The sequence below is a fragment of the Colletotrichum lupini genome, chromosome 10 (assembly GCF_023278565.1).
Source record: "Colletotrichum lupini chromosome 10, complete sequence".
NCBI classification, from domain to species: Eukaryota; Fungi; Ascomycota; class Sordariomycetes; order Glomerellales; family Glomerellaceae; genus Colletotrichum; species Colletotrichum lupini.
Window position 1 is genome coordinate 2,139,313 of NC_064673.1, and position 23,565 is coordinate 2,162,877.

General features: G+C 44.9%; 4 protein-coding genes across 4 annotated transcripts; 1 reads left to right on the plus strand and 3 right to left on the minus strand.

Moving 5' to 3' along the window:
* Window positions 1–723: 723 nt before the first annotated feature.
* CLUP02_17801 (uncharacterized protein) lies at window positions 724–2,662 on the minus strand (the record flags this gene model as incomplete). Its single annotated transcript, XM_049296705.1, has 2 exons — window positions 724–1,984; window positions 2,049–2,662. The coding sequence occupies 2 exons, from the start codon at window positions 2,660–2,662 to the stop codon at window positions 724–726; spliced, it is 1,875 nt and encodes a 624-aa protein (XP_049137929.1).
* A 1,690-nt stretch (window positions 2,663–4,352) lies between these two features.
* Window positions 4,353–6,050, minus strand: CLUP02_17802 (N1-acetylpolyamine oxidase; the record flags this gene model as incomplete). The annotated part of the gene is made up of 3 exons (XM_049296706.1): window positions 4,353–5,183; window positions 5,263–5,512; window positions 5,752–6,050. The coding sequence occupies 3 exons, from the start codon at window positions 6,048–6,050 to the stop codon at window positions 4,353–4,355; spliced, it is 1,380 nt and encodes a 459-aa protein (XP_049137930.1).
* Window positions 6,051–6,134: 84 nt separating this feature from the next.
* Window positions 6,135–22,337, minus strand: CLUP02_17803 (non-repetitive/WGA-negative nucleoporin; the record flags this gene model as incomplete). The annotated part of the gene is made up of 17 exons (XM_049296707.1): window positions 6,135–6,251; window positions 14,097–14,265; window positions 14,348–14,886; window positions 14,977–15,553; window positions 15,641–15,688; window positions 15,727–15,753; window positions 15,831–15,873; window positions 15,935–16,029; window positions 16,148–16,857; window positions 16,910–20,061; window positions 20,124–20,442; window positions 20,507–20,548; window positions 20,666–20,871; window positions 21,013–21,077; window positions 21,143–21,190; window positions 21,273–22,126; window positions 22,194–22,337. The coding sequence occupies 17 exons, from the start codon at window positions 22,335–22,337 to the stop codon at window positions 6,135–6,137; spliced, it is 7,155 nt and encodes a 2,384-aa protein (XP_049137931.1).
* A 482-nt stretch (window positions 22,338–22,819) lies between these two features.
* On the plus strand, window positions 22,820–23,402 carry CLUP02_17804 (Erg28 like protein; the record flags this gene model as incomplete). The annotated part of the gene is made up of 2 exons (XM_049296708.1): window positions 22,820–22,882; window positions 22,950–23,402. The coding sequence occupies 2 exons, from the start codon at window positions 22,820–22,822 to the stop codon at window positions 23,400–23,402; spliced, it is 516 nt and encodes a 171-aa protein (XP_049137932.1).
* Between the last annotated feature and the right edge of the window lie 163 nt (window positions 23,403–23,565).

Sequence of the window (23,565 nt, forward strand, 5' to 3'; positions counted from 1 at the left end):
ACGTAAAGCACCTCATCATACTCTCGGATGTACGCATTAATTGGTTGACTGTCCACTCCATTTTCACTCCATTGAAACGAATTGAAGCAAGCCGCAGCAACTGCAATGCATCTAAAAAGCCCACGCATCAATACCTGCGGCTCAGGTGAGAGATGACTGGCCACACATGGCTTTGCCGGATTGGTTCGCATAAATCAAACCCAGCCCATCCGCCGGGACTGAAAAGGACCTTTTATGCAGAAACGCCTTACGTTATAGCAAGCACAGCACCTGCTGCGCGAGGGCGGCTCTAGATCATGTTTTGGGGGGGTTGGGCTCTCCCACTTCCCTCAACATAGAACTCTGCCGCTCACCTCTCTGCAAGTTTCTCCCCATATGTCGAAGTCCCAGATTCTCTGTCTCTGGGCACACTTCATGAAGATCAAATTCCAGGCCGCGCAGGAGAGCTTTCTTGAGTCCTTGTCATTCCATTCAGAGAGGTTCCAGGCTTGAGGATGCCTCGGGCTCCCCGCTGCAGAGTAAGGCCGCTTTTGCAGCAGGCTACCCGAAAGGACATGAAAAGGTGTCCTTTAATAAAACAGTTGTAGTTTGAGTTGTAATTCATGCCTCATGTTGTCATGACGAGATTCACTGAAACTCAAATATTATTTGTCATGGAGTTTTGGTGCCTTTGGGCAGACGTTTACTTCAGGTACTCAGTTACATTATACACACAGGAAAAGCTCAATCAAAGAAAGAAGGTAGCTCCGCGTGCTCTCTCAACATTGCTTCCCAGCAAGCCGAGTTTCTGATGCATCGCTTGTGCTTCTCAGCCTGCTCCGGCTTTCCTGCTTCTGTCCAGAACTCAACCAATTGAAGACGGTAAAGCACAACCCTCCATCCCAGCAACTCTTCCCAGGTCTCGTCCATGGTTATCGCACACCTAAACCGTAAAATGCAGCCTTCCAGATTTTCCGCCCACTCTTCGTCGTTGCCAACCTTGTCGAAGAATCTGCAAAGCTCGTACATGACCTCTCCACAAATCCAGAGCAGCCAAGGCTCCCAAAGCCGCCATTCTTTGTCGATAGCAACGGTTGCGATACTCTCCAGGAGTCTATTGCAACGACTCACGAACTGATTGCCGGTCTCAATTGACCGCAGAAGCTCAATCTTCCAGAGTTCATACTCGATGATGTTGGGCGACTGGAGCTGGCCTTGATGTGAGGCGGCGAGTATCTGCATGTTGTCGAGAGCAGTGATGATTCGTCCTACCTCCTGTGTATCTGGAGTGCTTCCAGTAGCATTGATCGCCTCCACATGCCGTTCGATGCTATCAAATGTGTCGCGCCCCTGGATTTCTTCGTAAGCATCGGCGACGACCCGGTAGAGTTGTGATAAGCAGCCTCGAGCTTGATCGAAGTCCATGGCTGTGAGCTGACCCATCGCCTGCACCGCGTTTGCGATTGGGCTATCGCCTTTTTGAAACTCTCCAAACAAACTGTGCAGATACAGAAAGTATTTGTTGAGAAAAGGAACCTCGTTTTTGAACTCATAGAATATGGAGGGTATATCCAAGAGCAAGGTCGCGTATATAGTGATGTCGCTCTTCCTGACAAAATCTCCGAGGTCCCAAAACATGTGGCTCAGTACGGGGAATCCACTGTCGGGATCGCCAGAAGCGAAGTGCTCCAGGCCGACGGCGACCTGAGAAGTGAGTTCTTGTCCGAAGACTGGCAGACGACCAACGCGATTCAGCTGGCGCCACTCCACGTCTTCTTTCGAGGATCTGAAGATGAGACTTTTAACCCAGTGCAGGAGCTTTTCACAAAGCCCGCATGTTCGAGCAGAGATCTCAGCAAGCAGGCTACTAGTGCTGTTGATGGGTGGCCGGCGTTGCTGTCGTGCTGTCTTCTTGTTGGGGGTTACTGGGCTCTTGCCGTCCCGACGAAGCTGCCGAGCAGACTCGGTATCATTTTTCCTCCAATTCCACTTCTCTAGGCAACGCCTTTTGCATTGCCTTGCACTAGAGAAATTAGACCTTTGCAACAGCGCAGGTGACCTTCACTTACGTCACACAGAAGTTGAATTGTTCACGCAAGATCTTCACGGTATCCTGCATCGTGAAGCTTTCTTCCATGTATAGCCGTTTGATGTCCTTCTTGAGACGTTCCCACTCTTCATTGGTTACAGATGGAGATCTTTTCGGGGAGGCTGAGCTCGTAGCCGACCTAGCAAGAGAATTTGGTCGGGGACTCAGGAATGCTGGAGTACCAGGGAGGAGAGGTGATATGTCGATGGGACCAGCTGGTCCATCAGTCAGAATACCCCACGATGGCTGGGGAAAATCTCTTCCGAGTGTTGACTGCAAGACATCCATGCTGAATGGCGTCGTTGACGGGCTCCCAGTTCTGTCGGTGGGAGGCCTAAGCATTGGTGACGAGGTGGGCGAGGGTTGAACTGCAAAGGGGTCTGCAGGCAGGAAGCCGAGCATTGCTGAATCAGAGAAGCCGTTGTGAGATGTAGAAAATACTGTCATTTCAGCCGCATCGGGTGTTGAAACAAGGATATCAGGAAATGGCGAAGTGGTAAACGGAATGGAGTCGGGCATTTCTTCATCATCGATGGCATTCAGCCTTACGATGGAGGGATTTGCGCCGTAATTTGGGAGGAAGAAAGAATCCATGGTGCGAGAATGACTTCGCTCCAGGTTTATGATAACATCTCCATGATAACATCTTCACGGGGAGGAAGAGTCTGAGGTTAAGTACATTTGAAAAACCAGCCCTTGGTGGATCATCTTGTGAACTTACGGTCTTTTTACGAAGACACGAACACATGGCAAATACTGGATAGCTTGAACGATTCTGTACTAGGTGGAACGGCGCGTCAATGAATGAGATATCTCCAAGTATTCGCAGGTCCTTTTAGCTGTTCTTGTTTCGGACACTCTAGGGTTCGAGAAATGAACATGGTCTGATTGGGCAATGTAGTCAAGGGCGCCCGTTGCTGTCTGTCCGATTCTAAAAAGACCGCTGGTGCTAGAGACAGGTACTTTTAGATCAAGCACCGGACGCACTAGATTCCCAGCTGGGCAACTATGTCGTGTTCTCAGTTGATGCGCAGAATGCAGCGGCAGTGGAGCCTCTGCCGTGAGCGTGCATTGCTGTTGGTAGCCCAGTGCGATTCAATTCCGTCACGAGAGCCAGGTTGGATGGGATTGGGCATCCGTCACCGCCGTTTTCCCCGCGCAGAGCACAGCGTTCATGTGCCACAAGCTCCTGTGTGATTTCTTATAAAACTCTTGCCTAAAAGATCACTTCAAAGATGCCATCTAAGCCCACTTACCTAGTGCCATCGTCGTGGCGCGGGTAAGGCAAGGTACATTGGACATGGGATCAGAGCCCAAGGATCCAATCTGAGGCCAAGCAAACTTAAGGAAGCAATTACCACATTGGTCTCATTTTCACGACGTCCTGCCCCCTGCCCCCTAGGCCCATACCCCCCATGTTCGCCTGACTGAAACGAAGCCACTCTCTTCGCCGAAATATAGCCGTATCCCCAAGCTGAGGTACGTCATCGGGTTAGCCATATATGGCTGCCACGGTTGATAAGAAGTATAAAGTGCCTAAAGTCCTGAGTGTCCCTGCAAAGTTTGCCTCTAAAGAGCATCACCCATTGAGATACAGCGAACAGAATCAATACAGCTAAAACGCCGTGAGAAAATGTATAATAGTTGGTATTGGTACATGTACTAGGCAAAGGTTCCACATGAGAACTTCATAGTAAGCATGCTCTTATGGCTTGGCGAATGGATATGTTCACTATATTTATCGGAGGTATTTTCTGTATATGAATCTTGACTTCTAATTCAACGAATTTACTACACGCGGACGCTTTAGAGAGCCATGTCCAAATTGTAAAGGCCCGATGGAAGCGGGGATTACAGTCAAGGTGTTCAGACAGATCAGTTAACGCGGGCTACACACCTTGAAGGCCAGACTCAAGCAGGCTTGGCATGCCTCACCGCCTGCAAGGAATTATTACCTAACATTCGCGATGCCTACGAGGCTCCTAGGTACCAATGCCCGATAATCAGCCATATATGATTACCAAGAACACCATATCCGGTCCTTTTCAATACTGACTTCCATTAATGACTGAAGCATACTTTGTATCCTGGTTTCAAGATAAAATTCACGATCACAAGTGATAAGTTGCGCTTCCGTGTTTCCAAGTGAGGTACCAACATAACATGAAGTGCAAACTCATGTGTCAAGTAGGTCCTTGGGTATCAACAGTCAACTTTGGAGTGTACAACTGGGGTACGTTCGCAATGTAGATAGTATAGTCATTCCTATTCTATTTTGTGGCTTCTACTCTTTCAATAAGCCCAAGTACCTCTTGATGTTTATGCCAAGTTCCTTTACAAAAGTCTTGGTGCTCCATCCATTCACCTTTGTGTACTTATCGGTGCTTGTCGTTCCGTTTAACACATCGTACGCCACCGATCTCAGGTTCACACAGTCATCCTTGTTCTTGATGCACCCAGAAACAGCTTCACCCGCGTTCTTCCCCTCGTAATATGCACCTTGTAAGAAGCCAAAGTACTGCGGGTGAGTGGCCTCGCCAGCAAACCACAAGTTTCCGAGATTGGCGCGGATGTTTTGATGCATCTCCAACGTCAGGGCCGGAGGCCAGTTCGAGTAAGACCCGTATGCCCAAGGTTCGCGAGTCCAGTTGTGATAATAAAAGTCAATGGGTTCGGGAATCTCTTTTCGGAACATGTCCTTCAGAACGTCCATGATTTGTTTCTTCGTAGTATCAAAGTCCTGAGCCTCCACGGTGTAAGATTGCTGATCGACGACGGTGACAAAGATGATGCCGGAGCCGTCCACAAAGTCTTTGTGATCCAGTGACTGGAAGTAGGGATAGTAACCTCGCTGCACTGGGTCGGCATACAGAAAGAATTGTGTGCTCTTGTCCCAGAACACGTCTTCTGGCTTGAATTGCATAAAGATCTTCGTGTAAGTACCCATAGTCATTGACTGGATGGCCGTTCGTTTCCAAAGCGGCAGCTCTGGCGAGAAGTTAACCACCTCCTTCTGCAAGACACCCAGCGAAAACGTGCAGATGGCGTAGTCGGCGACGATGCAAGTGCCGTCCCCATTATGCACTGTGACACTGTCGTCAGAGTAGGTAATGTTCTGGACGATAGTCCCAAGCCTCAGCTGGGTTGTCTCGTTTAGGAAGCGCTTCGCTTCTTCCTGGAAGAATGTGGCAAACCCCTCGCTCGTCGTGCACCAGGTTGTTGTCATCCTTCCAGCGCTTGAACGATGTGTTGGTGTTGACTACGGAGTACTGTTGGGACGTCTTCTCCGGTGGATTAGCATATTCGAAGTCTATGGAAGACCATTCGATAGCTTGTGCCAGCGGGTCACTGCCCGGCTTCCAGCCTGCGATTGCGAGACCGGCACGGGCACTGCGATCTTGCTGATTCTTCAGGATGATTTCGCCAGCGTCGTACTCGTACTTCCTCGTGACATTTACGAACAACTCATCCAACTTGTCAAACTTGTCTGTCCATTCTCCAGGCCATAATTGGCCAGTCTCGTTGAAGGCTGTAACATTGTCGAAGTCAGAAAGCGTGTTTCTCAGGTTGTGCTTCTTAACCAGAGTCAAAATCGGATTTTCCTCTGTTTCACTTTCCGTTCCTTGAACCCTGTTGGTGATGTAAATAGGCTAAAACACCAAAATTATTCTGGAGCTACATACCAGTTCGCACCAAGCTCTACAAAATAGGACTCATTCGTACCCGGCTTCTTTCCAAAGGGTCGGTTGTAAACGCGTCCACCAATCCGATTATTGTACTCAACGATGACAAAATCTGTGATGGACGCATTTACCAGTGTTTGGGCAGCCGTAATTCCTGCGAGGCCAGCACCAAGAATGGCTACTTGGACCTTGCTGCAGTTCCCCTTAGTCTCTGCAAAAAATTCTTTAGTCGGCGCGGTCTGCGCAACGGGAGCGATGAGGGCAAGTACGCCGACAAACCGCGCAAGTGACAGCATCATGAAGAGTATCGATCAACCCTAACAATCTTGCGTTTAAACTAATGAAGGGTACAGCCTAGAGCAATCAAGGAGAACACAGAGCACTCAAGAAGTATCAGGACTTTTGTACTTCTGCTTCTCCGAGTCGCTTGCGGCGCCAGAGACGCTTGCCAAGGGAGGCATCTTAGTGAATTCCGACTCAACTCGTGAGCCAGCGGGCGGCTTGTTCCAAAAGAGGCATCGCCAACTTCACGGCTTCGAGCCATTGGCCTCGAATCCGCCTGAGTCTCACATCATGGGCATTGGGCATGGTTTAGAGAAACAACATTGGTACTTCTCAGTGTTCATGTCTTTACTCACGAGGTCTGTACTAAACATGTCGTTATAATATGGCATCTTGGCAGTCACTCTGGCCCATGGCTAATGTACCCCCTTCCCTCCTTTAGGTGCGGCCCGAGCCAGATGCGGCTACCGTACATCACAAGTGTGCGACAGATAAATTCACCAAGGTCGTGTATTAACGAATAGTAACGTGAGTCCGCAGCCCTAACCAAGCCGTAATATTCAGTAAATAACTTTGTTTTTAGTATAAGAGAGGAAATAACTAAGGCATATATTAGTATCCCTATTATAGGGTAGTTAGTTCGAACTATAGTTAACGAAGAGATTAATTAAACTATATAAATATCTACGTAAGTATAAAAAAGAGGTTCTAACTATAAGTTAGGCTAGTTACGATAATTATAAATAGGGCCCTTAATTAGCCCCTATATAGTTAGCCGTACGCTGCGGTCGAATTAGACTTCTAATTTAATACTAACTTTCTCTTTTTTTTATTAATTTAACTACTATAGTTAGAAGTATAATTCGACCTCGGGCCCGTTTACTAAGTCGTCTCCTTTTCTCTCTTTTTTTTACTCTTTTTATATAACTTATCCCTTTATTTATATAGTAACTTTTCTACTACTTACGAATTACTTTAATCCCTTATTTAGTACTACTTTCGTAAAAGCGTCTACGAGGTTATTTTTATTATTAATTTAATAAATTTTAAATATCTCGCGCCTTTCGTACGATTACCTAAGGGCTATAATATCGATTATAAGCCTCTTTTCCTTCGTCGTTCTTAATTTAACGAGGTATTCGTATAGCGAGTAAAAATTAGTATAAATAACCGTTAAAATAAGTAAAAGGCTAATTCGATCGGTAATCTTCTTTAGTATTATTAAAATCGCATAGGAGAGGTTAATACCGTTAACTATATTATAAACCTCTAACGCTAATATACTTCTCGTTACCCGCTTATTTTTAGTTAACGAGTAGTAAATTGTATTATTATATATAGTAAATTCGCTCTCGCTTATACTCTCGTTAGCTAGGATAATAATATACCCTAATTATAAAATAAGGTCGTTATTATTCGTAAATAACTTATTAATAAAGACGTAGAGCTTACTAATTATAAGGTTAATTAGGTAGTAAACGAGACCTCGATCGAGATTTGTTTATTATTACTTAAGCCGCTTATTAAGTACTTTAATATCTCGTTTAGTTAGATCTATAACCTATATTACCCTAGCGTAATTAAAAATCGCTTTAAGTTAATAAATATTTATAATATATACCCCTCGCGCGAGCTTAGCTTTATACTACTTTTTAATATTAATTACGTTTAGATTAACGAGGTTAATCTTCTCGCCCTACCCCTTTTATTAAAAAACGACGGTTTCCCTTTTAATTATAAAAATCCCGCTATTAAATACTAGGGGGGTATTTATTATAAGGACCTCTTTTAGCTTTATTATAAAGCACGCTTTTTAAAGCTCCTTATCCTCCTTTTTTATAAAGTTAATATTAAATAGGCTTAATATATCGTCGGTCTATATTCTAACGATCCTAAATTAGTTATTTTTATATTCCGTAATTAGTAAGTACGGGTCGTACGTAGAGGTAATTATTAATAGTTAATTAATATAAAAATTATAATAAGTAGCTTATTAATAGGTGCCCGATTCTGCGAGCCTATATAGTAGCTTAAGTACTTTAATAATCGTGCTTTCTAAGTACTTACTAACTATTTTTTTTAGTAAATAGGCTAGGATTTTCCTTATAAGCCCTATAGCTAATTAGGTATAGGCCTAGGTAATATTACGGCTTTAAATCTTATATTCCTTTTTCCGTAGCGATATTATTAATATTATTATTAATCGTTAGCTATAGCGCTATATAGTAGGCAATTATATAAGTAGCGTTACCTTTTCGACGTTACTATACCCCTAAATTACGTATTTAGACTTCTCGTACGGCTAGGGTATTCTTTTCCCTTTAATCTTACGAACTATTCGTAATTTAAATATACGGAGGTTTATATATTTTTCTAAGTCGTATAGGATAAATCGATAGACCCCTTAATCGTAAAGAGTGTCTATTTTAATAAGATCTAATCCCTTATACGGCTTTCTAATAGTTATAATTACGCCTTTTTTACGTAGTTTAACCGCTAGCTCGAAATCGGCTTTTTTTTTTACTATATAAAAGGTATTAATTACCTCGTTGTTAGTAATAAATTACCGCGTTAGGGCTTACTATCGTAGTCTTCTACGACGTCTTATTAGTAATATTAATACCCTTTTAATAATTTCCTCTTCCTCGTTGTTTATTAATACTATTACGACGATTTCGTTAAGGATAATTTCCTATACCTCTACCGCGGGTTATATAGTTTCCCCTAGCTCTTTTCTTTTTTATAAGTTAAAAATTACCTCGTTAGGATCTATATAATATAGTCTAACTACTATAATTAACACTTTAAATAGCTAGTTACGATCTCTCGTAACTATATAAGAGCGCTCGTTAATAAAAATTAATTTATATAGCCTAGCCTATTATTAAGTAATTTCGTACTATACTCGTATATCTAAATTTAGTAATATATTTAGATTATCCCCTATATCGGGCCTATTATACGTAGTAATTACCTCGTTAATTTATTTTCTTATACTTACCTCGCGTAGTACCTGTATTACTTTTTTAACTATTCGGGCTCGTTAGCTTATGCTTAGTAACGGTAGTAAGGCTAAGGTCGTTTTTAAATATGCTCTAAATACTAATAGCGTTAGTATAAATCCGTTAGGCCTTATAGTATTATTATAGTATTTAAGTACTATCTAGAGGCATTCGTCGTTAGTAAAATCCGGATTTTCCTTTTTAATAATTCTAAACGCCCTTTTTAACTATTAATATACCCTCTTTACCTTTTTAATATTATAATACGCTTTAACGGGTACGATTTTTAGCTATATACCGTAGGCCGTCGCATTATCCCTAAATTTTACTAACTTAAAGTTAGTATTAGTATCGGTTTTAATACCGTCTAGCGGTCCCTAGTATATATCGATCTAGCTTTTTTATAGGGCTACCTATACTATCTTTATTTATAAATCCTAAAGGAATTACCCTGCTTAGAAGGATATAGCTACGTTAATTATATATAGTACTAGCCGACTATTTAAATAAAAAATATCGATAACGATTTCCTAGTTAAAGTTAAGCTTATTACGTAATTTAAACTTAAATCTGCGTAGGCTTTGCGTATTTATTTAGTATTAATAGTATACTTTCGTTAACTATTCTAATACCCCTATTTCGATATTATTATTATTTAATTACTTTAAGAGGTTATATAGCTTCGTAACCGACGGGTACCCGAATTTCTAATATAATTTTCTTAGCTTACTTTTCGTTAGGTAGTTAATTAACTTCGTATCGTTAGTAAGCTTTATAAACATATACCCCTATTATTATTCGACTATTTCGAAATACTTACCGCTAGAGATTCTATTCCTCGTATTATCGAATATAATACCTAGTTAATCTATATCTTTTAAATATAAGAGAAATAGGGTATTAACGAGTAAAATATAGAAAGTTATCGTTTCGAAGTACGTCTTTACTTTTACTATACTTAGGGCGACGATTTTTTTACTTAGGCCGAAACTAATTTTCGTAATACTCGCCGTTAACGTATTAAGTATTATTAGCGCAATCTTTTATAATACTTAGAATTACCCTTTTCCTTTAGTTAACTATTACGATACTTTAATATTTAGGATAATTTTATAAAAATCGTTTAGGCCGTACTTTTTGCTTATATAGAATACTTATATAAGCTTAGTATTCGAGGGATCTAAGTAATATAAAAAGGGCCCCTCTAGCTACCCCTAGATTTACTTAGTACTATATTCCTTTTCTTTAAATATCGAAAGAGATAACGTCTTCTCTTTAATCGTTAAGAAAATAGGCTTCGGCCCTATTAGATTTACCTTTTTAATTACCTCTATATCCGTTATTTAAGGGACCTTCCCTTATTATTTATAAATAAAAGCCTATTTATTAAAAGCTTTTACTATCCTCTATTCGTTTAGCCTCGTATATCCTCTAGAGGCTAACGGGGTAAAAAAAAAGTAGTTAATATTATTAATTTCGTTATAATCTAATTCGTTAGTATAAGGGGTAAGATCTTCCTTATCTTCCGAATCTTTTATAGGGGGTATATATTTTAGGCCGCTACTTTAACTACCGTTATTAGGTTCTATACCCCCGGATCTACCCTTATATATAATAAAGAATTAGTTAAACTAACGAGGGCTAGTTTTACTATTTATTACCCTCGACTTTTTATACTATTCGTACGATTTAGTACGCTCTTCCTTAGAGTAGTTACTTAACTAATATCTATCCTTTTTATAAATATAGTATTACCTCTTCTATTACCTTACTTATAAGTTAAATCTCTACTTATTTAATAAATCTAGGCCTCTTTATTAGCGATTACTATATCTAGCCTCTTTTCCTTTTTTATTATATATTTAATCGACTTAATATTATTAATAAGGGCCGTCGTATACTTAGAAATAAGTTTAGTACGGTATTCTTACCTTAATATTAAAACTAGATCTTAGCTTTAAATAGAGCGTTTCGTAGTCTTTAAGTACTTAGTATAGGGTTATTTTTGTTTTTAATATATACTAGATTATAATATAGAAATATCTAATTTTCTGCTTATTTATCCCCTTATTTAGCTAGGTTTTCGCTAGCTTATCGATTTAATTAATAAGCTCTTTAAAAATTTCTATTCGCAATTTATTTTCTATTATCCTAACTATAAATATATAAAAAATCGCTCGTAGCTTAAATAGGAGCTCTAAGTTCTTATTATAAGTCTTAAAGCGGCTTCGGATTACGTTAATTATATTAAGAAAGTCGTTTTGATCGAGATTACGTACTGCTTTGTAATAATAATTAGAGGCTTTACTTACGAGTACGATATTAATTACCGAATAGTACTAATGCTCCCTAATTCTGACTTTTTTATAATAATTATAAAACATCGTTAGGGTTTTTTATAAGACCTTATACTTCCCCTTAGAATATAATTTCTTTTTTAAAAAGATCATTTTAAAATTTATAAATTACCTCGTATTTATTATTAAATTTTCGGTATTTATATACGATCCCTACGTCACTACGTACTATTAATAACTTCGGGTCGTTTACTTCCTTTTTTATTAACTAATCGGCGCCGAATTTCGTATTAGTAGCGGTAACGAGTTATAAATCGAAATAAGCAAAATTATTAATTATCGTACTTCTAGTACTATATTTTACCCCAGTATATCCTTTTATAACGATAGATTTCCGTTAGTAATTATAGGGAGGAAATCTAGGTCGTTTACCCTTTTTTTAAATTTATTAAAGCGATTATACGCTCTATTGACCTATACTTAGTTCTATAGTACGAATTCCTCCTCTATAATTATTACTACTAGTATTTTATATAGCTTTCGTAATTATAATTGCGCTAATAATACCCCTCGCTTATAGAGGAATCTATTAACTACTTTTATAATTCCTAGGCTTATAATTATAAACTATTCGTCTAGCTAATAACTAAGGTCGTTTAGGATCTCGTAAAATAGGGGTTACCCCTATAACCCCTTTTTTTTATAAACCTTAGTTAAATAGATTAATACTATATTAATTTACTCGCCGTTAGGCTAATCCGCAATTCTATATATTTACGTCCCTTAATAGTCCGGGTTAATATTTACTTACTTATAAGGGATTAGGATTTTATTTAGGATCGGGTTTCGTCCTCTTTTTTTTTACCTTAACTCGCTAAGGGTCGTACTTTAACTTATACCCATATTAATAATTATTAGCGTATTTAATTTTAATAGGGATATATTTAATCCGCGCGCTAGTTATAGTAAATCCGTACTTTTACTACTTAACGAATTTATTAAAATCTAAGAGATTCCCGCTTCCCCTCGCCGTCTCGCTACTACTCTCGTTTTTATTATTTTTAATAATTATTACTACTCTTTTAAATTACTAGCTATTATACTTACTAAAATCCTCCTTTTTATTTAGTATAAAAGGGTAGGTTTTAGTAGTTCTTTTTAATAATAATAGCGGTAAACGTTTATATTATTATAAGAAGATATAGTAATTAGTCTCGGGATCTTTATTAGTTACCGATTTCTATTATCCCGTATATTTTTAACTTCTTAAGCCTCGTACTCTCTATAATCTCTAAATAGCTTCCTTCCTCGACCTACCTCTTTTAAAGCGGTATTCTATAAGATTAGTTAAAAATAAACGCTAGGTAGCTCGTATAAAAGCTATATAAGCTATTAGGAACTATATAGGCCGTTAAGTATAGTTAATAAAGTTAAGCCCTCCTTTTTATAAAATCGTAAATTTTAAAAACTTATTAAAAATGCCTATTTATTACTCGTACGTAGTAGGGTTAAATACTTTAGAAATCTTATTTTTTACGGCCTCTTAATACCCTATTTTATATTTTTTAAGTAGTCTTTTTCATAGCTTAATTATAATTAAGTAATTATCGCTTATTAGCGATCCCTTTTATTACTTAATTAATTTTTTAAAATTAGTAATCTCGCGCCGGGAGCTAGTATAAAAAGAAGCCCTTTAATAGCCCTCTAAAAAATTCTTTTTTTTTCTTTTTAAATCCTTATTTTTTTAGCCTTTTTTTAAGTTAATAATAACTTTAATAAGAGGTCGCAGGACTATTTTAAAATAGCTACTTTTTTTTTAAATTAATCTCTAAGATCCGTAATACTCTTAACTCGATATTATTAAGACCTCTAAATCCCCTCTTCCCTCGTTAAACCGTCCCTTATATTTTATTTTTAAATAATACCCGGGGGGTAGTTAAGGGAGCTATAAGGAGGTCGTTTAGATTGCGGGCTTAAAGTTATATTTATAAAATTCTTATAATAATAAACCTTTTTATATACCGTAAATCTCTTAGCTTAATAACTCCTATAGGGTTACTTTTATTATTAAGTAAGAATATTTATATTTAGAGATCCCTTTTTTTAATTACGTAATACTTTTTTATATTATATTATTAAGCTCGCTCGTTACGCTAATTAATTAAGTAAGTAGTCGTTACGTAAGTATTTTTTTTTATTAATTTAACTAGTTAATTTCTAATTGCGGGCCGGCTGTAGAAAAGTCGTTTAGTAAAAAAGCTACTCGGGGCGATAGTAAAAGGCTAGTTACTTAAGTAGTTTTATTAATTAACGTATTTTAACGTAATAAACGTCGACCTCTTATAAGTAATAAAGGGCTACGATTATTTAATTCCGTGCAGTATTTAAGAATTACCTCCTTTTTCGTCTATTTTTATAAAGTTAATTAATATAAATCTCCTATCTTATACGATATTAAAAAGTCGTCTTTTTTATATAGCGAGATACCTTATTAATTTATAATAGTAGAATTTAATTACTAATTAGTATTAATATTCCTATTATAGGGTAGTTAGTTCGAACCGTAGTTAATAAAGAGATTAATTAAACTATATAAATATTTACGTAAGTATAAAAAGGAGGTTCTAACTATAGGTTGGGCTAGCTATAATAATCGTAAATAGGGCCCTTAATTGGCCCCTGCGCAGTCGGCCGTACGCCGCGGTCGAATTGGACTTCTAATCCGATAGCATGGGACCAAATAAGACATATTAGCCGCACAAACAAGCGCCACAATGTTAGTCGAGAGACCCCGCGCACGCGGAACTGTTTTCGTCATGGCTTCGTCTGAGACACGACTACCTTCAAGTAGACAGTTTAGCTCAGCTTTGGATACTCGTTTCCTCCTCCAAATCGTCTCCCAATTTGCTTCTGTCAACATCTTGCCTTGAAACCTACAGCGGCCCAGACCAACAAATCCTCAAGAGTCCCATCCTCCTCTGCCAGGACCCCCCGACGGCCTCGTCCCTACCTTACTTCGCAACAGTCCCAGAAGCAACAATGCAGGCAAACCCAACATCCCACCCCTTCCCCTCATACTTCCCTTCCAAATGCTCCCTAATCAACCCCTTCACCTCCTCCAATCCATGCTCCCCCCTCAACTCCTCACTCCACTCCGTGTTCACAATCAATGCAACAACTGGCCCAAACACATCCAACCAGTGCCTCGCGTCCCTCACCCTCACCGTCCCGCTCTCCAAACACGTCTTGACGTCCTTGAACCCATTGTCCTGTAGATACCCCTTGACCCAAGCCTCGTCGTACCACCGCCCGACATCGTGAACCTGCGCACGGTTCTTCTCCTCGAACGGCGCGTCAAACGGGAAGGATGCGAATGCTGACCTCACGTCCGCGACCCAGCCTATATGGTCGACATGCGGTGTGATACAGCCGAAGACCCCATCGGGCCTGAGGATCCTGACGACGTCTTTGATGGTTTTGTCTGGGTGGGGGATGAGATGTAGACCGAGGCCGATGACTACGTGCGTCAACGAGTTCTCAGCTAACCCAGAGTCCTGCCCCGACAGCACATCAGTAACGGAGAAATTCCCTTGGCCACAATCTCAAAGTTCAATAGGTAATATAGGAAAGATAGTCAAGCTTACCATGGCATCCAAAACCCTCGCACTCGCCCCAACCCACCCCTCCTCCCGAATCCTCCTCTCCACTAACCCAACCATCATAGGCGACCCATCCGCACAAATGACCTCGCTCTTGTCCAACACCTCTCGGGACACAACCTTGACCAACTCCTGCGTAGCCGGACCAGCCCCACAAGCGCTGTCGAGAAATACAATGGGCTCCGTCGTGTGCTGGCCCAACCCCATCTGCTTCATAAGCCGCGAATTGAGGGGCACCATCATCGTCCGGCTCATCTCAATCATGGTTTCTTCCCAGTGCGCGCCAATGGTCTTGTCCATGGAGCGGAAGATGGGTGCCATGGGGCCTGCGGACTGGGGGGCGGTGGTGGCTGTCATTATTACGCTGGTATTTGAGTAAGGACAAAGTAAGTCGCCAAGATTCCTGGTGTTAGAAAGACGTGTAAATGCTTGGGGTACCCAGGCACGTAAGAGTGATAAAAAGCCAGGACGGTTTGGGTTGACCTCTGATCGTTCGAACTGGAAGGAAACCTGCCTGCTGATATAGCCTGAAAACTCGGAGATATAAGTCAGCAGGACCTCACTTGGTGTGGTGGGAATCAGACCGGGGAAGTTTCCGATAAGTCGCCGGCAAGCTCAATCTCGCTCAATCTGGCTCAGCCATCCCAACTTGAGTTGACGACCAACACATACAATGAACTCGATGATGAAACGTGCGCTTTGGATCATTGCTCACTCAGCTCCAAGGCGCATCACTGTGAGGGCGAGCGGCGAGGGACACACCTATATGTGGACCACATTGCTCCATCTCACCACCAAGCCTCCCACCCGAATTTCTCATGACCATTTCCTCAAATCACATTATCATAGCTAAGCCATAGTCAAAGTCCGGCCTCTCAAGTGCTGGGAAAAGTGTTCATATAATAACACCAACTAGACATCCAAAGCCTAAGCCTAAGCCTACACCGCCTAACCAGCCGCGCCCCGGCCCAAAACCCCGTCCGCGTCAAATACAAGGTTTCTTTTCGCATCTTCTTTGTACACTTTCCGTGGCTCACTCTGAGAGCCCAAGTCCGTAGTTCAGTCTTTATCTAGTTTTGTGTTTCTTCTCTCCACACGCCTTTGAGAAAACTCCCATCCGCCGCCCCCATCACGCCAATAAAGTTCCAGACATTACAGGAAGCGCAAGCTTCCAGAGGGACCTCTCTCAACAAGGCCATCAACATCTCTCTTCACCGTCCGCAGACGTCTCCGCACTTCTGACAAGTCCATGCCACCCGGGTTCGACCCGTGGCCAGCAGGGGGCAGTGATGCCTCGCATCTGCTGAGCAGGTCCTTAACCCACGCACCAAGGGCACCATCGCCCTTCATCGAGGCAGCTCCACGACGCTTGACCTCGCGTTGCCAAACATCAACAGAGAAAACAATGAGCTCAATGATGCGGTTGCGGTTGTTACCACTGAAGCCATAGTCTTGGGTATCAAAAACGCTCTCGAGAACGCGAGTGACCATGTCATTGGATACACCGAGGCTGAGGAAGAGCTGCACAGGCCAGGTGGGGTCCGCACCGATCTCAGCATCTTGGTGGTATTCAACGGCATACCGACAAATCTCGGGAAGCAGGACGGGCACCGGGAAGATGAAGCTATCCAGAGAAGTACGGTGGGCGATGTTCTGTACCTTGACTGACACAGATTCGTAGGGTGAGGGCAGAACAGGGATGCCGGGACCAGCTTCCTCCATTCGCTCTACAGCCTCCTCGTGGATCTGCTCGATGAGGCTGACCCATGTTTGGGAGATTGTGCTGGGGTTGCGGTAATCGGCGCTGTGGTAGATGAGGAGGCACAGATCATAGTAATTCGCTTGGTCGGCATATTGGTTGAACAGCTGTTAAATATTAGTCTCACTGCAAAGCTGACCGCGACACTGGGGTACTCACGTCTGACAAGCTTATCACCTGACCATCCAACGCTTCCTCAATTTGAGCCTTGCGATCAGGGTCAACGCGGCTGTCGGCCTTGAGCCTCTCCAACAAGTCATCCTGGATGTTGGCAATGTCGAGAAGCTCACTGACTTCGTGGGCCAGAACCTGCTGTTGTTGCCTGCCAACACCTGCCGTAGCAACGCTGGCATTCGCCTTGGCCTTGCTGAGAAGGACAATCCTGTCCTTGATACCAATGGCGAAGTCTGATTGGGCAAGATCATTCTGGACCTGAGCAGCCTCAAAGTACCGCTCGCGTTGGGTATAGAACCTGCAGAGAAGGTCGGCATGGTTCACGTTGCTCCTCGCCAGACTCTGGAGGTATGTGATGACGTGTGGTGATTCGATAGCAAGAATTCTGTCAGTCCACCCCTGCTCGATGTACCACTCGTAAAGGTCGAAGTGGAAGACCTCGTCGTCCGAGTCGTTCACTACGCTATAGGCCTCGAGGCGTTTAGTGCCCATCAAAGTCAGTCTACCGTCGATCGTCTCCGGTTCCCTGCTTGACGCGGCATCCAGGTGTTGAAGAGCCTCGTGAATTAGTTCGTAGCATTTCCTACGCTCCGAGAAGGCGTTAGCCCGAGGGTCGTTAGCGGGCTTGCCATCATGGACCCATGACAGAGCGGTGTTGCCTCTATCCTTCTCACGGGCAACAGTGAGGCAGAGCTGGATTGCACCGGCGTAGTACTTCAGGTCGATGTACTGCGAGACGGCGTTATGTAGGTTGGCAAATGAAAGAGCACCGGCGACGCGCTCAAAGAGCCTCAAACTCTCATGCAGAAGCGCGCGAGACTGGTTGCTGTTGGACGGCTGCTCAGACGCTCTCTTCAACTGCTCCTGAGCCTTGAAGATGACAACATCATCGGGGCTGCAGAAACTGCCACAGCGTCTCCGAAGAGCATCCGCGACAGTCTCGACGTTGGAACCGCTCTCAATGTTGCGATTGACGATGGACTTGACCAACAGCTTGGCAAGATCCTTGCCTGAAGACTGTGAGAATAGGCTCTCGTATGTGAGATTTTTCAGTCCTTGCTGCGCCGTCGCATCCAGTCTCGTGAAGATGTCACTGACACGCTCGTCAAAGAGCATCAAGACGAACGAGATGCCCTCGGAGATGCTCTCCATCAGTTTCTGAAGTGCATGCAGGGCTTGGTGCTCTGCCTGGAGGGCGACTTCCTCTTGCTTGCTGGCCACTCTTTGAAGATCGGAAGGACCTGACAGGCCCTGAATAAAACTCTTGTTTGCATCAAGGAATCTCCGGAGACGCTCCAGCTGCTCCTGAGTGGAGTGAAGCTTTGCGATGGGTACCATGGATTGAATCGCAACGCCGCCGGTAGGGCTGGCAGCAAGAGCGACCACGTGGTTCTTCCACAATGTGCGAATGAGGCGGGTGAGATAAACACTGAGAGCATCGTGCCTCGGGGACAGGCGAACGGAGGTTGTGTTGAGAGGGGTACCATCGGCCTCCGTGATTGAGGGCTGGCCACCGTAGTCGACGAATACAGTCCTTGCGCGGTCTTCTGTGGCCTGATCGATTGCGCGCGTTGCGCCGGGCCTAGCATCACCGCCATGACCGCAAGCTACAGCAAGAGCGCAGGAGATGGTTTCCACGCGGCCATACCGAGAAATGAACTTCCGGGTCTCCAGCTCCAGACCTTCGTCTCCCACTGCACCACGGATGGCAGCAGCGAAAGTATCTACCAACCGGCGGCGGCGGATGATGTGAACACCAGTATTGGTCAGCACGGCAAACTCGGTGGCCGGCTGATCGAACTGAACCGCAAGCTCGTTTCCAAAGCCAACGGGTTGGTTTGCTGCGGCAAACGGCTTGGTCACCAAACCGACATCTTCGGCTCTGCTTCCAATATCGATCCAGTTTCCGTGCTCGTAGTACTTGAGCGCAGCTGAAGACGAGTTGGCCTTGATTCGGCCAGTCTCGGGAGCAGAAACGAAGAGGAGATCGATGTTCGGATCGTTGTCCTTAACGACGAAATCCAAAAAGTATCCTGGCGCGAATCGAGCTCCAAGCCTACTTAACTCCAGGGCCTTTGAGCCAAGATCGATAACCGCATCACCAGCGCTGTTAGTGCCGGATCGTCCAGGCTTGTCCGACGGGGGGAACTTGATGAACTGGACCTGCATGCTCTGAGGGGGCGTGTTTGAAGAGACGCCACCAATCATGTACGAAGCAGAGCTCGTCGCGCTAAGGAACAGACGGCAGCCAGTATTGGTAAGAGCCATAAGGTGCAGCTTCGACGCCTCTCGTGATGGAATGGCGCTGATGGCAACAAAGGCAGTTCGGTCGTTGAGGAGAGGGGACTGAGTAATCATGTGGGTGATGTCGCGTAGACAGGCGTTGCGCTCCTTTTCGATGACCTTGGTGAGCTTGTTAGGCCCGTCCATGTGGTATGTACGAATGGTGGATCTTGTCGAAAGTGTGTAGACGAGCTTACGGGAATCGTCAATCACAATGCTCTGAAGGCCTTCCGGAGACTTTTGTGCCCAGAATCCACTCTGGAGAGTGACGACTGAAGACCAGCCTGGGTTGGTGTGGTTGATCTTGCCGCATCTGTTTGAAAACCACTTCTCCTCCTGCTGGTAGTAAAGCTCGTGGATATCGGTGTCGTTACTGCCTCCAAAGAAGATGCGGCCGTCCGCAGTGCCAGCGATAACTCTGACATCGGTGCCTCGGAGAGGGAGGTTAAGCTTGGTGCTATAAAGCGAAACGGTCTTGGTCCCCGATGGCGTGGTTTCAGCAGAAAGACCGAGGAGAATCATCTCAGACGACGTCGCAACAACTAGAATGTGCGTAATGGTGTTGACAAAAATGCCAGGCTTGGGTGCAACGAGAGCAACGGCGTGAATCGTGTGCGGTTGGTCCTCGAAACCAATAAGTTCGGGATCTGGGTGGGTGTAGTCCCATAGGAATAGTGAGTTGTCGATGACCACCCAGGCATGGTTGATCTCGGCGAACAAGCCCATCAACGTCTGGAGCTGGCCGGTATTGTAGTGGCTGAAAACCTGGTTCGGGATCGGGTACATCTGGGTCTTGTGGAACGGCGCCCAGGGCGAGTCGAGCGTGTTGAAGTCATAGTCTGACGATGCTCCTGCTATGTGGATGTCAGTAGCCGTCGCGCGAAAGGTTAGATAAAGGCAAGAGCAGTGAACTTACGCCTGCAGTAGGAATCGAGCTCGGGGTAGTTCTCGTCGGACTGGAGGAACTGGTTGACCGCTTGAGCTGCTCTCGTGACGGGCGGGAGGTTTTGCTGGGGAGCCGGAGCAGATGAGGTCGACACCAATCCTCCACTTGTGCTGGTTGATGCAACCGTAGCGGGTGCCAAATTTGATCCTGCCACCAGCGCGCCACTGTTGCTTGAAGGTGCTTCGCCCTCCGCAAAGAGTCGTCGTCTAACCGGCTCGTTGTCGTTGGCGAATCTGGAGGCTGCGGGCGTGTTGAGGAAGGCGCCTGGCACCGGCCGCATCGGCGTCATCTGGGGGTAGGACATGTTGTTGTCGAGTAGTTCGATCGATCGGGGTAGTGAAAGGCGGGCAAACGCGTCGCAAACTGGCGGCCAGTGAAGGCGGTTTGGAGTCGCGCTACCGAATCATCAACAGGTGATGGCAGGTGTGATCCTGTCAATTGGAGGATTCGAGAAGTGGAAAATATTCTTCTAGGGGTGTGCGATGCGGAGCCTTGCGCAGCTCGTGCCGGACAAAGGGAATGAAAAGAATTGGAGCTTCGATGGCTCGGTGTGGAAAGGTGAAGGTAATTCGAGCGAGGGCAGTAAAACGCATCAGTAAACAATTTCTGGAGGAGCTCAAGAGGCTGGGGCCGCCAAACGCTTGGAATTTTCGCGCCTGGAGCCGCGCTAAGCCACATTGGGACACAAGGCTGACCCTGACGTTTGCACCACTCGAAGCTTGCGCTTGCAGTAGCTCTGCGAGCTTTGGGTACTAAACTCAGGTACCTTACTTTGGTTGATTAAAATCTCCTTCATCTCGAACGGGTTCTCTCTCTCTCATATTAAGTACTCGCTTTTTTATTCTAGTCCATTTGAAACCGTGACCCGAGCCGTGATCCCTACATAACTCATGCAAATGGCCACTACACCCTGAGCCCAAGCCACTGTTATTCACCTCTCATCTACATGTTCTTTCTTCATCCATGCTTCATATCTCACAAGAGATCACAATGAAACTTCTTTAGGCGCTTCGTTTCGCCCATATATCGTCACGGCACTTCGGCCAGCTTTAAAAGCAATAGCGTGTTAGACTGCGCGACTCATCGACCACAACAGATGATACTTTCTGCTCCATTTACTGCTTCTTGGCCTCGCGAGCCGCCTTCCTAAGAGCACGGTTGCGAATGTCAACGTGCATCTTCAGGTTGAACCAAAGGGCCAGGTGATGGGCGGCACCAATGGTGCTCTCCACAGCCCACAGCATAAGAGCGTGCGTCCACCAAGGAGTGTAGGTGTAGGCGAAGTTCTGGTAGCTGCCAGAGCCAATCTTGCTGAGAGTGGCACGGACGAAGTTCTTGGGTGTCGGGATCATGGCGCTTGAGCGGCGGACCTTGCTCATAGCGGTGGTAATGAGGTAGCTGAGAACGAGCTCGACGTCGATGCCTTGCGGCTTCAGCTCAGCCGCGAGAGAACTGCTCCAGTGCTGTAGGAAGGCCTTGCTGCCAGAGTAGGTGGCCAAGTAAGGGGTAGGCATCCAGCCGGCAAAGGAGCCCATGGTGAGAATGAGACCGCGCTTGCGCTGCTGCATGATGGGGGCGACGACCTGGGTGGTCTTCAAGGTGCCGAGGCAGTTGATGGCGACGATGTTCTGGAGCTCGCTGCGGGCGGTCTCGAGGAAGGGGACGGGAATGCTGTGGCTCTGGCCGACGTTATTGATGAGAACACCGACGTCGAGGCCGTTGACAAGCTGGGCGAGTCTGTCGTAATCGTTGTTGTCGTCGCGGGAGAAGTCCATGGCGAGGATCTTAACCTGGATCTTGCCATCGAACTTGGCCTCGAGCTCGTGGGCGAGGGTCTCGAGCTTGGACTGGGTTCGGGAGACGAGGACGAGGTTGAAGCCCTTACTGGCGAGCTGGTAGGCGAACTCCTTGCCGAGACCGTCTGATGCACCGGTCACGACGGCCCAGGTGCCAGGCTTGCCATACTTGCGAAGCTGTGCGGCTTCGTTGTCAGTGTTTGGACATCAATGATAGGTGGGCGAGATGCTCGGGAGCACATACGCTGGTGCCACTAAGCAAAAAGACACCAAGGACGAACTTGACATAGCTCAGAGCCTTGGAGGTAAGGAAGAGAGCACCAATACCAGCTAGCAAAAGCTGGACAGGTTGCGGCACATAGGCCAGTCGATCGGCGATTCCGCCCATTGTGATGAGTCGTCACTGATCTCGCTGAATGAAATCGAGAATTTGCTGTTTGCTGAAAGGAGGGGAAGAAGCTTTCCAGATCCTCCGTGGAATTCGCACAGCAGCACAGACAAAATGTTGGGATGGGCAAATGGTGGAAAATGCACTTCCAAAATCGCATCAGCCACACCTCGGCACCTCCCTCACTTGTTGAACCTACGCCAAGCTGCCGGAGAGCTTTGGCCAGCTTTGATGAGCAAAAGTCAAGCCACAATGCGATAGCTCCAGCCACAAAACATTCTCTCCATCTTTTTCTTTTTCTTTTTTTCTTTTTTGGATTCAATCCGAATACGAAGGACCAGAAGCTTGGGGCAACTTAACGCTGAGCTAAGGAGATGCCGGTGTGATTGTCCACTCTTTTCCTCTGCGACTCAATTTCCCTCCTTTCTAAGTCTACACCACTCAGCGCCAATTGAGCTTCACGGGATTTGAATACAGCAATAATGGTGTCTCTCACGGATTTGCTTCCCCCAGCAAAGGGTATCTTACCCTACTACATGCTCCTGGTAAGGTTTTCAAGAACGAACTGAACCCCCGCCAGAAGCATGTCACTAACCAGCAATACACTCTCAGCTCTCTCTCATCTCCATCGGAAACTCGGCGCAGAACCTCCTGACTCTCCACTACTCTCGCCGCCTTTACGACGGTAAATACGTTCGCAACACGAAGCTCGCCCCCAAGTCCGACAAGTTCAACCCGGAAGACTCGGTCAACAAGTACATCCCCGCCCCCGCCGGCGCGACGGACGTTGTGGATCAGGCGACACCTCTCGCTGCGCGCTGCTTCGGCACCTGGACGTTCCTCACGAGCATCGTCCGTCTTTATGCCGCGTACCATCTGCACCACGCCCACATGTACGACCTGGCCATCTGGACCTACGTTGTTGCGTTGGGTCACTTTGCCAGCGAGTTGTTCGTCTTCAAGAGCATGACATTTGGTCTGCCGCAATACTTCCCCTTCACCCTGGCCACCACTGCCTTGATTTGGATGCCATTGGTGCGCGACTTTTACGTTACTAGCCCGTAAAGGGTTGGTATTGTTGAAAAGTAGCCTGCGGAAGCCGCTAGAGACGATAACCTGATACCACATGAAGGCATCCTGTGATCTCAGCTTCTGCGCAGAAATGGGACTTAAGGATCTTTTCAGTTAAATCACGAAGTGACGAGGATAGATAAAGCTTAGAAATGTT